General features: G+C 44.4%; 1 protein-coding gene across 3 annotated transcripts; it reads left to right on the top strand.

Moving 5' to 3' along the window:
- The first annotated feature begins 4,673 nt into the window (after positions 1-4,673).
- Positions 4,674-12,272, top strand: LOC119354892 (kinesin-like protein KIN-12A). 3 transcript variants are annotated; one of them, XM_037621658.1, is made up of 17 exons: positions 4,674-4,750; positions 4,793-5,119; positions 5,206-5,367; positions 6,139-6,222; positions 6,317-6,439; positions 6,520-6,579; positions 6,668-6,721; positions 6,793-6,888; positions 7,591-7,686; positions 8,583-8,728; positions 8,987-9,136; positions 9,221-9,350; positions 9,437-10,117; positions 10,193-10,291; positions 10,364-10,516; positions 10,616-11,347; positions 11,704-12,272. In XM_037621658.1, exons 2-17 carry the CDS (start codon positions 4,796-4,798, stop codon positions 12,022-12,024), a joined length of 3,411 nt encoding a protein of 1,136 aa, XP_037477555.1. In that variant the 5' UTR covers positions 4,674-4,750; positions 4,793-4,795; the 3' UTR covers positions 12,025-12,272. The 3 variants fall into 3 exon arrangements, with proteins under 3 accessions (XP_037477555.1, XP_037477556.1, XP_037477554.1); XM_037621659.1 differs by having other exon boundaries at positions 4,731-5,119; positions 10,373-10,516; XM_037621657.1 differs by having other exon boundaries at positions 4,732-5,119.
- The last annotated feature ends 1,911 nt before the right edge of the window (positions 12,273-14,183 follow it).

Genomic DNA, 14,183 nt, shown 5'->3' with positions numbered 1-14,183 from the left:
AGGAGGAGGACTCCTCCTGGCGCGCCTATAGGGGTCGTCCGGCCTCCTCCCCTTGCTCCTTTATATACGGGGGCAAGGGGGCACCCCTAGACACACAAGTTGATCCACGTGATCATATTCTTAGCCGTGTGCGGTGCCCCCTTCCACCATAATCCTTGATAATATTGTAGCGGTGCTTAGGCGAAGCCCTGCGACGGTAGAACATCAAGATCGTCACCACGCCGTCGTGTTGACGGAACTCTTCCCCGACACTTTGCTGGATCGGAGTCCGGGGGTCGTCATTGAGCTGAACGTGTGCTAAAACTCGGAGGTGCCGTAGTTTCGGTGCTTGATCGGTCGGGTCGTGAAGACGTACGACTACATCAACCGCGTTGTGCTAATGCTTCCGCTGTCGGTCTACAAGGGTACGTAGATCACACTCTCCCCTCTCGTTGCTATGCATCACCATGATCTTGCGTGTGCGTAGGAATTTTTTTGAAATTACTACGTTCCCCAACAGATACTGCTCCAGATGATATGACCGAGCTCAAGTGGGAGTTCGATGAAGACTCTCGTCGTTACTGCGTGTCTTTCCCATATGATCAGTAGTGGTGCCCGGTTGGGGCGATCGGGGACTTTGTCGCATTTGGGGGTTGATCTTTATTTTGGTTCCGTAGTCGGACCTTGAGTGTATTAGATGAATGTAATGACTTATTTATGCATTTGTGTGACGTGGCGAGTGTAAGCCAACTATGCACCTTTCCCCTTTATTTATTTACATGGGTTGTTGTGAAGATTACCTCACTTGCGACAATTGTTTTCAATGCGGTTATGCCTCTAAGTTGTGCTTCGACACGTGGGAGATATAGCCGCATCAAGGGCGTTACATTATCTTATCGGATTGAGTCTTTAAGGATTTGAGAACACTTGATGTATGTCTTGCCGTGCTTATCTGTGGTGACAATGGGATATCATGTGATCCACTTGATGTATGTTTTGGTGATCAACTTGCGAGTTCCGTGACCTCGTGAACTTATGCATAGGGGTTGGCACACGTTTTCGTCTTGACTCTCCGGTAGAAACTTTGGGGCACTCTTTGAAGTACTTTGTGTTGGTTTGAATAGATGAATCTAAGATTGTGTGATGCATATCGTATAATCATACCCACGGATACTTGAGGTGACATTGGAGTATCTAGGTGACATTAGGGTTTTGGTTGATTTGTGTCTTAAGGTGTTATTCTAGTACGAACTCTATGATATATTGAATGGACAGAATAGCTTCACGTTATTTTACTACGGACTCTTGAATAGATCGATCAGAAAGGATAACTTTGAGGTGGTTTCGTACCCTACCATAATCTCTTCGTTTGTTCTCCGCTATTAGTGACTTTGGAGTGACTCTTTGTTGCATGTTGAGGGATAGTTATATGATCCAATTATATTATTATTGTTGAGAGAACTTGCACTAGTGAAAGTATGAACCCTAGGCCTTGTTTCCTAGCATTGAAATACTGTTTACGCTCAATTTTATCATTAGTTACCTTGCTATTTTTATATTTTCATATTACAAAAACCATTACCTACTATCCATATTGCACTTGTATCACCATCTCTTCGCCGAACTAGTGCACCTATATAATTTACCATTGTATTGGGTGTGTTGGGGACACAAGAGACTCTTTGTTATTTGGTTGCAAGGTTGTTTGAGAGAGACCATCTTCATCCTACGCCTCCCACAGATTGATAAACCTAAGGTCATCCACTTGAGGGAAATTTGCTATTGTCCTACAAACCTCTGCACTTGGAGGCCCAACAACGTCTACAAGAAGAAGGTTGTGTAGTAGACATCTGTTACTCAAACTACCTCTCTCCTCATTAACTCATTGTCAAATAAGCAAATTTGCTAAGTTGGACTCGATGTTACTGCTAAAGTTACCAGCCAACCATTGCATGCATATTTACTCCGGATACTCGAGTAGATTACTCACAGCTAGGGGTAAATTGGTAAAAAAATGAACCATTGCTCTCCTTGGTATGCGGGTCAACAATTAGAGCATCTTCAGCCACGCCCCCAACAGGCCCCCCAAGCGACTTTTTTGACACCGGCGCTGAAAAAACTCCCCAGTCGCGCCCCCAGGATGCCGAAATCCGCCAGCTCGGCCCGCTTTTGGGCCCGGCGATCGCAGGCCAAACCCGGCGATCGGGGGCTCCGGTGCGAGGGAACAACACGTCTCGCCCACACCGTCAGGCGAAAAGTCAAGTCTTTCTTCTAGATTTGTCTCCCACTCCCCACGTGCTCGGCCGCGAACTGGCTGATCCCGGCGCCGCCCACCGCCCGCCACCGCTAGATAGCCCATCCCCGCCGAAAAAAGAGCAGAGGTTTCGCCGAGGCAGCCTCTCGACCACCAGCTGGGCGAATTTTCCGGCGTTTCCGGCCGCGGAGGGGCGGTGTAGCGGCGGGTATGCGCCCACCGCGCCCGCAAGGTGTTCGGTGATTTGCCTACCTCTGTAGTGGACTCGGACGACGAGGAAGCGCTCACCGCGCTGCTGGAGGAGGAAGCCGAGGCCGACATCCAGGAAGAGGAACATCTCATGGTCCACGCCGCCCTCGCCGACCTGCTGGCGAGCAATGAAAAGCCGCGGCGAGGTGGCTCGGCGCCGTGGTGGATGAAAGCAAAGAACCGGCATTGTCTCAAGGGCTACTGCATGCTCTACTCCGACTAATTCGCTGACGCTCCACTGCACGGCGACAAAACATTTCGGCTTCGTTATCAGATGGGCCAAAAGCTTTTCCTCAGGATTGTGAATTCCATCCGGGAGTTCGACAACTACTTCAAGTGCAAGAAGGATTGCACCGGCAAACTTGGATTCACCTCAATCCAGAAGTGCACGACAGCGATGAGGATGCTTGCATATGGAGCTCCCGGTGATTCACTCGACGACTATGGGCGCATGGCCGAGTCCACCAACATTGAGTGTTTCTACAAGTTCTGTCGGGCAGTGGTGGCAGTGTTTGGACCGCAATACTTGCGAACACCCAATGCGGAAGACACTGCTCGGATCCTAGCATAGAATGCAACAAGAGGATTTCCTGGGATGCTTGGAAGCATCGACTGCATGCATTGGAAATGAAAGAACTGCCCATTTGCTTGGCAGGGGATGTACAAAGGCGCCAAAGGCGATTGCAGTGTGATACTTGAGGCGGTGGCAACACATGACCTCCAGATTTGGCACTCCTTTGGTATGTTAGGAACTCACAATGACATCAACGTGCTGCAGTGCTCCCTTGTCTTTGCCAAGCTTGTTGAAGGTCATTCACCTCCGGTGAATTTCGAGGTCAATGGGCGGCACTACAACAAGGTATACTACCTAGCTGATGGCATCTATTCGAGATGGTCTACATTTATGAAGACTATCTCAAACGTTGTGCCAAGAGGCAAGAAGTCCCACTTTGCCAAGGTGCAGGAGGCTTGCAGGAAGGATGTTGAGCAGACATTTGGTGTGCTCCAATCTCGATTTGCTGTTGTCCGGTACCCTGCTCAGACCTGGTCGAAAGATCAAATGTGGGAGATCATGACTTGCTGTGTCATCTTGCACAACATAATCATCGAGAGCGAGCAGGAAGAGCCAATGCTTGACACTGAACCATACTATAGGCATGGTCCTTTAGCCGAAGTTGATCACCAGCTATCGGCAACCTGGACTGCCTACCTCAGTATGCATTAGGAGATCCGAGACCCACAAGTGCATCATCATCTGCAGCAGGATCTGGTGGAGCACCTATGGAGGATCAAGGGCGATGCTGGGCTCGACGTGTGATGAAATATGAGTTTTTATTTGTTGAATTATATAATTTGTATTGAACTATTTTGTTGAATTATTTGATTTTCTGTGATAAACTATGTGATAACAAAATTATTTATGCTGAGAATTCAACGCCGAACCACGCCGAATATGGACCGTTTCTCATTGATATCGGGCCATTTTTCTATTTATCTGAGTCGTAAAGCGGTCGTGAATGGGTCGATATCGGCGACTGGGGGCGACGACTGGATGTCCAACCGCCCCAGCGCCGATTCTATCGCCGGCTCGCCCCCAGACGGCGATTTTTATGCCTCTGGAGGGGTCAATGGCTGAAGGTGCTTTTATGGCATGTACAATGCATAGCCTGATGCCTCACATGCCATGTATGACAGGATATGACATAAAGTAGGTTCGGATAGGGAAGCGGGATCCTTTTCAGGAGGCAGGTGCTTGAAGAGAAAAAGTGTAGTCCGATGACAAAAGCTGAAAAAGTTGAAGTGAAAGTAGAGATGCATGTGTATTAGAGTCTTTATTTTCTATTTCTTAATGAGGCACATTAATGATAGCTTGCAGTGGGGAGAATAAATAAATGTAGGTGTCTCAAATTATTTTTTATTATGAGACATATATATCCATAGGCACATATGTATCCATATGCCATCATTGTATATGCCCTTATGTGCAATGTAAAAAGAAACGGAGGGAGTACGAGATTAGAGTTTCGAATGCGCCACACATGAAAGATTCAAAAACTGGTCGACAGCCATGCCACGGGGCCCCCACACGTGGCGTCCGATGCTTCACCCGGTCGAGTTGACCGTCCCCACCTCGCTCACACAGCGCCCAAGGCGAGATCCCATCGGACCCATCGCATCATCCATTGTTCCTTCCTTCCCTCTCGTCTTCCCTTCAAAAAATTTCAAATCTCCCCCCTCCACCCTCTCTCATCCCCAACGTCTCCTCCCCCTGTCCCTGTCCCCCCCACCCCACCCTCGGTCTGCGCTGCAACCATGAGGTCGCTCTTCTCCAGGCAGGCGCGCCACCCCACCACGCCGCCTCCCCCCTTCTCCGGCGGCGAGACCCCGCCGCGCCGCCGCACGCCTAAGGAGAACGTCGACCCTTCCACCCCGGCGCACCATCCCCACTCCGGGGACCACGCCTCCCCCTACCGCTCCCCTTCCTCCGCCGCCAAGCCGCTCCTCACACGGAACCGGAGCCTCCCGCCGCGACCCCCGTCGTCGAACCCCCTCAAGCGGAAGCTCGACGTCTCCCCCGCGAGGGCCGCCGTGGGCCCGCCGCCGGAGGCCGCTGCCGCGTCCGACTCCGGGGTCCAGGTACGCTCTAGGGTTTGCGGGCTGTCGGGATTTGGCGGGGCGCTAGATCTGGTTTAACGCCGGGGTTTCGCGTGGTTTGGTGACAGGTGGTCGTCAGGATACGCCCCCCGTGCTCGGTGGAGGGGGAGGAGGCTGGGGAGGATGGGCGGGGCCCCGACGCGTGCGTTCGCAAGATGGCGACCAACTCTGTCGCGATCCAGGGGCAGGACTTCACGTTCGACGCGGTCGCCGACGCAGCGTCTACGCAGGTGAGCTTGGGGGTGAAATCTGTGGCTTAGAGGCTCTGCCTTGGGAAGGTTTTGTGGGCTCTTTTGGCTGAGGGGTTAGCTAAATTTTTGGTGGTTTTCAATGGGTTTGGCACATTCGCGGTTACAGATTAGCTTCGACTCTTATGCTAACATGTGCTATACTCTGGGATTGTACTGGAAAAGGGTTCCATTCCCTGGCCTGCGATGCTTATGAATAACAGTGAGATTTGAGATAGTCGATAGTACTTGACAGCACAATGATGTACTCCCTCCGTCCCAAAATTCTTGTCTTAAATTTGTCTAAATACGGATGTATCAAGTCACGTTTTAGTATTAGATACATTTGTATCTAGACTAATCTAAGACAAGAATTTTGGGACGGAGGGAATAATTGGTTTGGTCATTTTGTTGGTGAATATGAGCTGATTTTTTAGTTATTCGGCGGTTTTAGAATGTCTTTAGCGTGATTTACCCAGCACATATCAGGTGAGGGTCTCGGTGTGGTTCTAGTGGAAATTACTATGCTATGCTTACTTGTTACCGCATTAAATAGTTTCCATATGTTGTGCTTTCTGTATTGAAGTTACAATTGTGTAAGTTTTTTTTATGGGGGTGCTTTGTCAAATTTAGTTTGTGTACTTTTCTGGATTTTTTGCTTGGGAGATCATACTGGTTACTGGTTAAGTTACTGTGTTGTTTTCCTAGTTAATGGTTTGATTACAGCATTGTTGTTTGGTGCCCTGAAGTTTTTTTTTTCCCTGGAATTCATAGGAAGATCTATTCAAGCTTGTTGGGCAACCGCTCGTCGAGAATTGCTTGTCAGGGTTCAACAGCTCTATATTTGCCTATGGCCAGGTGACTTACATAAGTTTAACATTTATAAATCTACTTATAACTAGCTATTCGGAACATGCTAAGTAAGCTCTCGTTTTCATTTGATCATGGAAAGACTGGGAGTGGAAAGACATACACAATGTGGGGACCTCTCTCTGCAATTTCAGGAGACTTGATGGGCTGCGAGAGGGGACTGACACCCCGTGTTTTTGAGCAGTTGTTCTCCCGGATTAAAGAAGTAACTCAACGGATTTCCTAGCTGTTTTTTATGTTTCAAAGTTTTCCTACTTGAAGCTTAACTTGCTCTTACATCTGCAGGAACAAGGGAAACACAAAGACAAAGAACTAATTTACAATTGCACCTGCTCTTTTCTCGAGGCAATTTCCATGCTTAGTATCTATAACATATTTGTAGTTATTTTTGTCGGCGATAGAAAATCTGATCCATGTTGATTAATACGTGCAGATCTACAACGAACAGATAACTGATTTGCTAGATCCCATGCAAAAAAATCTTCAGGTGAAAACAAATTGCGAAATACGGTAGCAGTTTTTTCACTTTTTTTACTAATACGACCTATTCATTGGCAGATAAGAGAGGATGTTAAAACTGCTTGTGTTTATGTTGAATCGTTGACAAAGGAGTTCGTTTTCACTATGAAAGATGTAACTCAGCTATTGGTGAAGGTTTGTGTGCATCACGATATTGATAACTACTTACTTCCTGATATGCATTTGCTCTCGTATATTTGTGGTGATCAGTATTTGACCATAATTTCAAAAGGAGCTGTCGGGTACTTATCACTCTCAAATATGATTTTGAACCTCATTGTAGTTTTACCAGCATTCCGAGCTTAACTGCTTAAACTGTGTTTCCTTCATATATTACATCTTACATTTATTTGTCCTAATCTTGCATCTGGTGATATACTTTCTGTGTCAATTACGTGGATAGTTTATTCCGTGCTGGAGGCATGCCTACCATGGTCCCACCCAAAGTTGGGGCTGTTGAGTGAGTCACTGTGAGTAGTAGGACTTAGATCTGTGTCAGATGTTGGTCCTTTGTTGTCTATGTGTGGAATTGTTGAGCGCTAATTGTCCTGGTCCAAACTCTTGTATCTATTGTTCTTCTCCTCATAATGAAAGTATGTGCAAATGCTTTTTGCCTGTTCTCAAATTCCTTTGATGTGAATAGTGAAGACTGGAGAGGCTTATTACTCTGTTGGAAGATATTTTTCTTGCAAATATTTCATCTACAGATGATGCACCCTCTTGTTGCTGCAAATCTGATCACAGTAGTTGGACGCTTATTTCATCAGATTGATATTTTCCAGTAACCCATGCATATACATCATCATATGCCTTAGTTTAATTTTGAACTTCGTGCAGGGATTGGCGAACCGGAGAACAGGGTCAACAAGTGCGAATGCAGATAGTTCACGCTCTCATTGTGTTTTTACATGTGTCATCAAATCTGAATCAAAGGTAGTTGTTGAAGCGGGCCTTGTGTTACATTATTGTTTCATTGGTCATACCTGTGAGATGCAATTATTTAACCTGCAGTAAATATTCCTGACTTTTGATGTTCTGATTGTGTCTTTAAATCTGTGAAAATCCGAATCGAAGGTAGTCGTTGAATTTGGGCTTATTACATTATATTTTCAGTAATCATACCTGTGGGGTGCAATTATTTTACCTGCAGTAAGTGTTCATGTCTATTCGATGGTGACGCTCTTAGCTTCACTTGTGGTGCTTCTATTAGTATAAATTGTCCTGTTTCTGCGTTTGCCGCTCAGCTATGTCCTGGTCTAGATGTTGTTTATTCCATTTCAGCAAATGTATGCACCAAATGGTGAGGCCTGTGTGCTCCATGATAGGTTGAAGGCACATTGCACTTTCTCCAATGTTTGCATATACCTTGACATATATTACTGGATCTCCTTTAGGTTTTAGAAGTTCCTTCTGATGTTTCACATATGGAATACTGAAAGGTTCCTTAAGGCATAGCTCTAAAAGGCGTGGAAAAAGAAATCATTCTGCTCAAGCTTGCATTCTGTTCTATTTTATGAATAGGATCAATTATCTTGGGACACACTATACCACAGCTGCTTCCTTTGGCATTTCTTTTCCTCCTTTTGGTGCCTGCTGGTTGCTGCTGTTTGCATAATGCAAGATGTAAAGTTCTACAAAATGTGTAAATGGAGGTCTCAGTTCTGGTACAAACATAAGAGTAACAAGGTGGTGATGGACGAACTTATTTAGAACTAGAATGTAAAATGGTTATCCACAAACTAATTCCCAATAATTATTGTCTTCAATCATTGCTAGTTTCAGTTTAGATACATCTGTTAATTCATTAATGGTTTGTTATTGTTCTATAGAATCTTGAAGATGGCTCAAACAGCATTAGAGTAAGCAGGATAAATTTAGTAGATCTTGCTGGATCTGAGCGGCAAAAGCTGACCCATGCAGCTGGGGATCGCCTAAAGGAAGCAGGAAATATAAATCGGTCACTTTCAGCGCTTGGGTAAGCTTCTGTTTATTTTAATAGCGAAGTTAAAGAATTTATGTCAGGTCTTTGCTAGTTGCTTGTTCTTGGCATAATCTATGTTGGTGTATTTGTGGGACCTTTTTTTTGGCTAGACTTGGACTACTTGGTGTACTTTAGCAGAGTAGATAGATCTGATTAATCACTGTACCAAAAGAATCACCTTGCACATTTTGTCATGATGTGCTAATAGGTGTGGAATTGAGGTTCTGATCAATATGTTTTTCGTCACTGCAGAAACTTGATTAATATACTAGCAGAAATTTCACAATCTGGAAAACAAAGGCACGTTCCATATCGCGATTCAAAGTTGACATTTCTATTACAAGAATCCCTGGGTGGTAATGCAATGCTTGCAATGATTTGTGCTGTTTCGCCGTCAGAAAGGTATTACCCAAGTTGAACCAGAAGTCTTCTTTTTGTGCTATTCTGATGTTGTTTCCTCACCATACTTTCTGTGTTCCTATACAGATGTAAGAATGAAACCTTAAGCACTCTAAGGTTTGCTCAACGCGCTAAAGCTATAAAAAACAATGCAGTTGTTAATGAACAAAAAGAGGACGATGTCAATGCACTGCATGAGCAGATCAGACACCTGAAGGTTCTATTGCGTTAATATTGAAAGCACAATTTCTCCATAATGTTTCTCTCTTTGACTCAAGTTTCACCGCTAATGTTTTGTTGCAGGATGAACTCCACAGAATGAAATCTAATGGAGGCTCTGAAGGAGGCAATGGCAGCTTTTCTACTGGTTGGAATGCTAGGCGCAGTTTGCATCTGCTAAAAATGAGCTTGAATCGTCCTACGACATTCCAGGCTATCAAAGAAGACAGCGATGAAGAGATGGAGATAGATGAGAATGATGTTGAGAAGCCCAGTAATCCTGATATGGTAATAGCCCTTGCTGGAGATATTGGTTTCAAAAGGCTCCCAGCTTCAGAGGCGACAAATGCTGGTTTTTCACATGTTGATGCGTTTGATGGAGATAAAATTTTGATGCCTACCAAAAGGTCTTGTTCTGATGCTAATAAACTTGGAGAAGACAGATGTAACCTAAATCTCGCTGCCAGTATACAGAGAGGACTTCAAGTCATTGAAAGTCACCAAAACAACGGTGCATGGAGGAGAGCCTCAGTTGGGTTAAATGCTAGAATTAGGGATGTTCTGCCTTGCAAGGTTGATGTCTCGACCCAGACTGATCCTGAAGAATCTCAAGCAAGAGATAACATTCTGGCTCTAGTTCCTTCTTGTGTAGTTGAGATTTCTTCAAATGAGAGCAAGGATCCTGATGCTTGCAGAGATCTGCAATTGGTACCAGCTGATGGAGCAGTACCATCTGATGGCCTAAAGCAGCAGCAGATTCTCAAAGTAAGTTCACACAAAAGTAAGTTCACCAGTTGGTTAAACTAGCTAGAGCTTTATTTTTAAATTATGTCTGTATAGGCTGTGGAGAAGGTCCTGGCTGGATCAATCAGGCGAGAAATGGCACGTGATGAACAGTGCGCGAAGCAAGCTGTAGAAATTCAACAGCTAAATCGTTTGGTGAGTGTTTTTCTTCTCTCCTCGGAAACAAGAAACTATTTTCTGGCCCCCCTGACCATTCTGATATTCTAGGTGCAACAGTACAGGCATGAGCGAGAATGCAATGCTGTAATTGCACAAACAATGGAAGGCAAGATTGCTAGGCTTGAAAGCTTGATGGATGGAACTTTACCGACAGATGAATTTATACATGAGGAGTATCTTTCTCTTATGAATGAGCACAAGGTTGTCTGAAATCTATAGTTCTTGTACTATATAAATAGACAATACTTTCTTTTTATTCTTATTACTTGCGAGCTAATATCCTTGATCCGACAAGTGCAGATCCTCCAAAAGAAATATGACAACCACCCTGAAGTCCTACGTGCTGAAATTGAGGTGAAGGCACTCCAGCGGGAATTGGACTTGTGCAGGAATTACATGGATGAGAAAGAGGTTTTACAGGAAGAGATACATCATCTGAAGAGTCAGTTGCATTATATGCTTTCATCTTCTGCATCGCTTCGCAGGCTGTGGCCTCCACTGCAATTGCATCAGAGTGCTAATCCTTCGCCTGGGACAAAAGATGATGATGGTGATGCTAACATTGCGGAAGCTGCTGATTATGCTGGAGCTGGGAGTAAATGGATTGCTCTCATGGACGAGCTCAGGGCTGACCTTGAAGCAAACAAATCTCTTGTTGGAAGGTTGCGGTCGGAATTGGAGTCAGAGAAAAAATGCTCAGAGGAATCGAAGGAAGCATTGCAAACAGCGATGCAGGGATATACTAGAATCTTGGAACAATATGCTGACCTTGAAGAGAGGCATATTGGTTTGCATGCAATGCACAGAAAGATCCTTGATGGGGTTGAAGATGTGAAGATGAGGGCTGCAAAAGCTGGTGTCAAAGGAGTCGAACTACGGTTCCTCAACTCCCTTGGTGCCGAAATATCTTTTTTGAGAGCAGAAAATAAAAGCCTTCACGACCAGCGGAAGGATACAGCTGAGGCTGTTCAAGCTGCTGGTGAATTGCTGGTACGACTGAAGGAGGCCGAGGAAGCGACAACAGTTGCCCAGGTATGAATTTCCTGGGTTGCTCAGATCTTACACCATTTCTGTTGTTTTTGAAAGTTACACCATTTCTGTTGTTGATGGACCATTTCGTTAGACATAACAACAGGATGCATGGAATGTACTAGATCTAGATAGCTGCAGATTTATAACATAGTTCACGAAATCGGGAATTTGGAATGTCACCAAACCTATGGATGAAAACACACATTGAAAGTGCTAATACAGCGGTTTAACTGGGCTGATGGTTACATGGTTGTTGAGTTTGCTAGTGTGCTTTATGTATTATATACTTTTTTTGGCAGAGAATATTATGTATCTACGTTTTTCTGTTGTGGTAAAACAATGTGTGTGTGTTGCAGAACCGAGCCTTGTTAGCAGAGCAGGAGACGGAGAAAGCCTATCAGGAGATTGACAACTTAAAGAAGAACTACGACCATGAAATCGTCGCGCTAAATCAACGCCTGACAGAGTACTCCAAGCACAACGATGTTACACCTCTGCCTGCCGCATCCAGCAATCTCGACTCTGCACCCAGGTATGACTCGGTTGGTGGTAGCCCTGGTGATGATCAGCAATGGAGGGGGGAGTTGGACGCCATACACCAGCAGGGATCACTGGAGGTCACCAAGAGCACCGACCTCAATTCGTGGTTCTCCGGATACGACAGATGCAACATCTGATGACGACGTCACCGTTTCTCTCTCTCTCTCTCTCTCTCTCTCTCTGTAGTCTGTACCTTGGGAGAAAAGGGTCAGTGGCAGTAGTATGTTGTACACCTTGTAAGCATCAGATCAGAGGGCCAAGGACGCGTTTCTCTTCACCGACCGGCCGTGTGTGTGCGTGTGTGTGTGGCGTTGTCATTGCAGATTCTTCAAGTGTACTATTATTCTCCCTTGTATATTACGATGGACAGCGGCGCTCTACATTAGGCTGGTTGTAATGATAAGTATCATATATTAGTATCATGCATATGATACTAGGGTATGATACTACATTCGTAGTGCATAGTATCATAAGTTAGTATCATAAATGACTTCATTTATTAGCAGTAGCACAACATTTAATATGATACGGTATCATGATATGGTATTCAACCCTCTCTTTCTTTATTTAATTCTATGCCACCCCATTAAATTTGCCTAGTTGCCATGCATGATACTACTTATGATACTCCCATTACGACCAGCCTTACAAAAGCCATGGTCTCGTTTGTAGCCGCAATCTTTTACCAATGAGTATAAGGGCATATACAATGGTGGCATATGGATACATATGCTCCATGACAAAAAGTAATTTGAGACATCTACATTAACTTTTTCTCTTCAATGCAAGCTATCACTAGTGGGCCTCATTAAGAAATAGAAAATAAAAAGTCTAGTACACATGCATCTTTACTTTTCACTCAACCTTTTCAGCTTTTGTCATCGGACCACACTTTTTCTGTTCAAGCACCCGCCTCCTGAAGAAGATCCCGCTTTCCTATCCGAACCTACTTTACGTCATATCCGATCCTACATGGCATGCGAGGCATCACCTTGGGGCTATGCATTGTACATGCCCTAATGCTGCAAGCTGTACTCGTTGCAACTCCTGACAAGAGCTTATGCCTTTTTTTCTTCTCTCTGACATTGTACTTGTCCCTTGCTTGACTATGCCACGCGGTAGTCTCGTTTTTCTCTACTTAGCTTAGCCATGGCGTTCACGTTTGGATCGTGGTATTTCGCATCGATCCGCTTCTCGACAATAATGAAAAAAAATACCCAGGTACTATTTTTTTTGAAGTAATACCCAGGTATTTCTGGTTCGGCGTGTGTGGTCGGCCGGGGATAATGTCGATCGAGATGCATGCACGCCGTTGGGCGTGTAGTGTGTCGTGGCCCGTGCCGTCTGTGCCGCTACAGGTCGCGCGGTCGTTAGCTGCTCGAGCATCGTCAGTTATGGCTGCGCCAACCTTCTCAGTGCCACCACCAGCAGCAAGGGAATGTATTCCGTGCATCTTGTGGTGTTATCGGTGCACCGGATGCCATAGAATATTTTTTTAAATATGAAAAAATCTAACATATTATTGTAACAATAATTTATGATATCGCAAAATTTAGTATTAAAATTAAAAATATTTTTTGAGATACAAAAATGACTAGTTTATCAGTGTCATAATGGGCCAAATCTAAAGCCCAAATTATGTTATGTACTATTTAGTGTTGATTTTTTTATTTTTGTTTTTTGACTTGAAATTTTGTGTCAACCTACATTGATGTTGTGTGAGTGTGCTATTTTTCAGAATTTTTTGAATATTTAAAAAATAAAATGTGAGTTCGGTGCACCGGTAGCACCACAAGCTCAGGTGCACCAGATATTTTCCCCCACCAGCAAAGGCGGGACGTATCTAGTGCAACGGTGAATTTGGTGCTACCGGTGCACCGATCTCCGTATACCACTTTTATAAACATTGAAAAATTATGAAATTTTGTGGGAGTTCAAGTATGACACATATCTACCATAGTATAAAATTTTAGATTCAAATTCAACCAACATAGTTAGAAACAAAAAAGAAAAATCATGATGTGAATAGTACCTAATTTAACCCGGGCCTTGAATTCAGCCCATTTTCTACATCATCGGTGAATTTGTCCTTTTTGTTTTCTAATGCCGTGTTTTCAATTTGAATCTCTAATTTTGTAGCAAGACAAATTCTTGTTGCTAGTACAATATACTTTTTGTTCTTAATTTTTTGACATTCATAAACTGGATTTTATTAACTAGGTGCACAGGTAGCACAAGATGGCTGGGTGCACTAGATATTTCCCCAAGCAAAGGCATGAACTTTTTTTTTCGTGAA

The sequence above is a fragment of the Triticum dicoccoides genome, chromosome 2A (assembly GCF_002162155.2).
Source record: "Triticum dicoccoides isolate Atlit2015 ecotype Zavitan chromosome 2A, WEW_v2.0, whole genome shotgun sequence".
Classification (NCBI taxonomy): Eukaryota; Viridiplantae; Streptophyta; class Magnoliopsida; order Poales; family Poaceae; genus Triticum; species Triticum dicoccoides.
Note: the sequence above shows the minus strand (reverse complement) of the source record. Positions and strands in the feature narration are given on the sequence as shown.

Bases quoted from the DNA above. Each gene is read 5' to 3' on its own strand.
- LOC119354892 (XM_037621658.1), top strand. From the start codon at position 4,796: ATGAGGTCGCTCTTCTCCAGGCAGGCGCGCCACCCCACCACGCCGCCT. The intron at 5,368-6,138 runs GTGAGCTTGGGG...TGGAATTCATAG, and splicing joins CCGACGCAGCGTCTACGCAG to GAAGATCTATTCAAGCTTGT. The intron at 10,118-10,192 runs GTAAGTTCACAC...ATGTCTGTATAG, and splicing joins AGCAGCAGCAGATTCTCAAA to GCTGTGGAGAAGGTCCTGGC.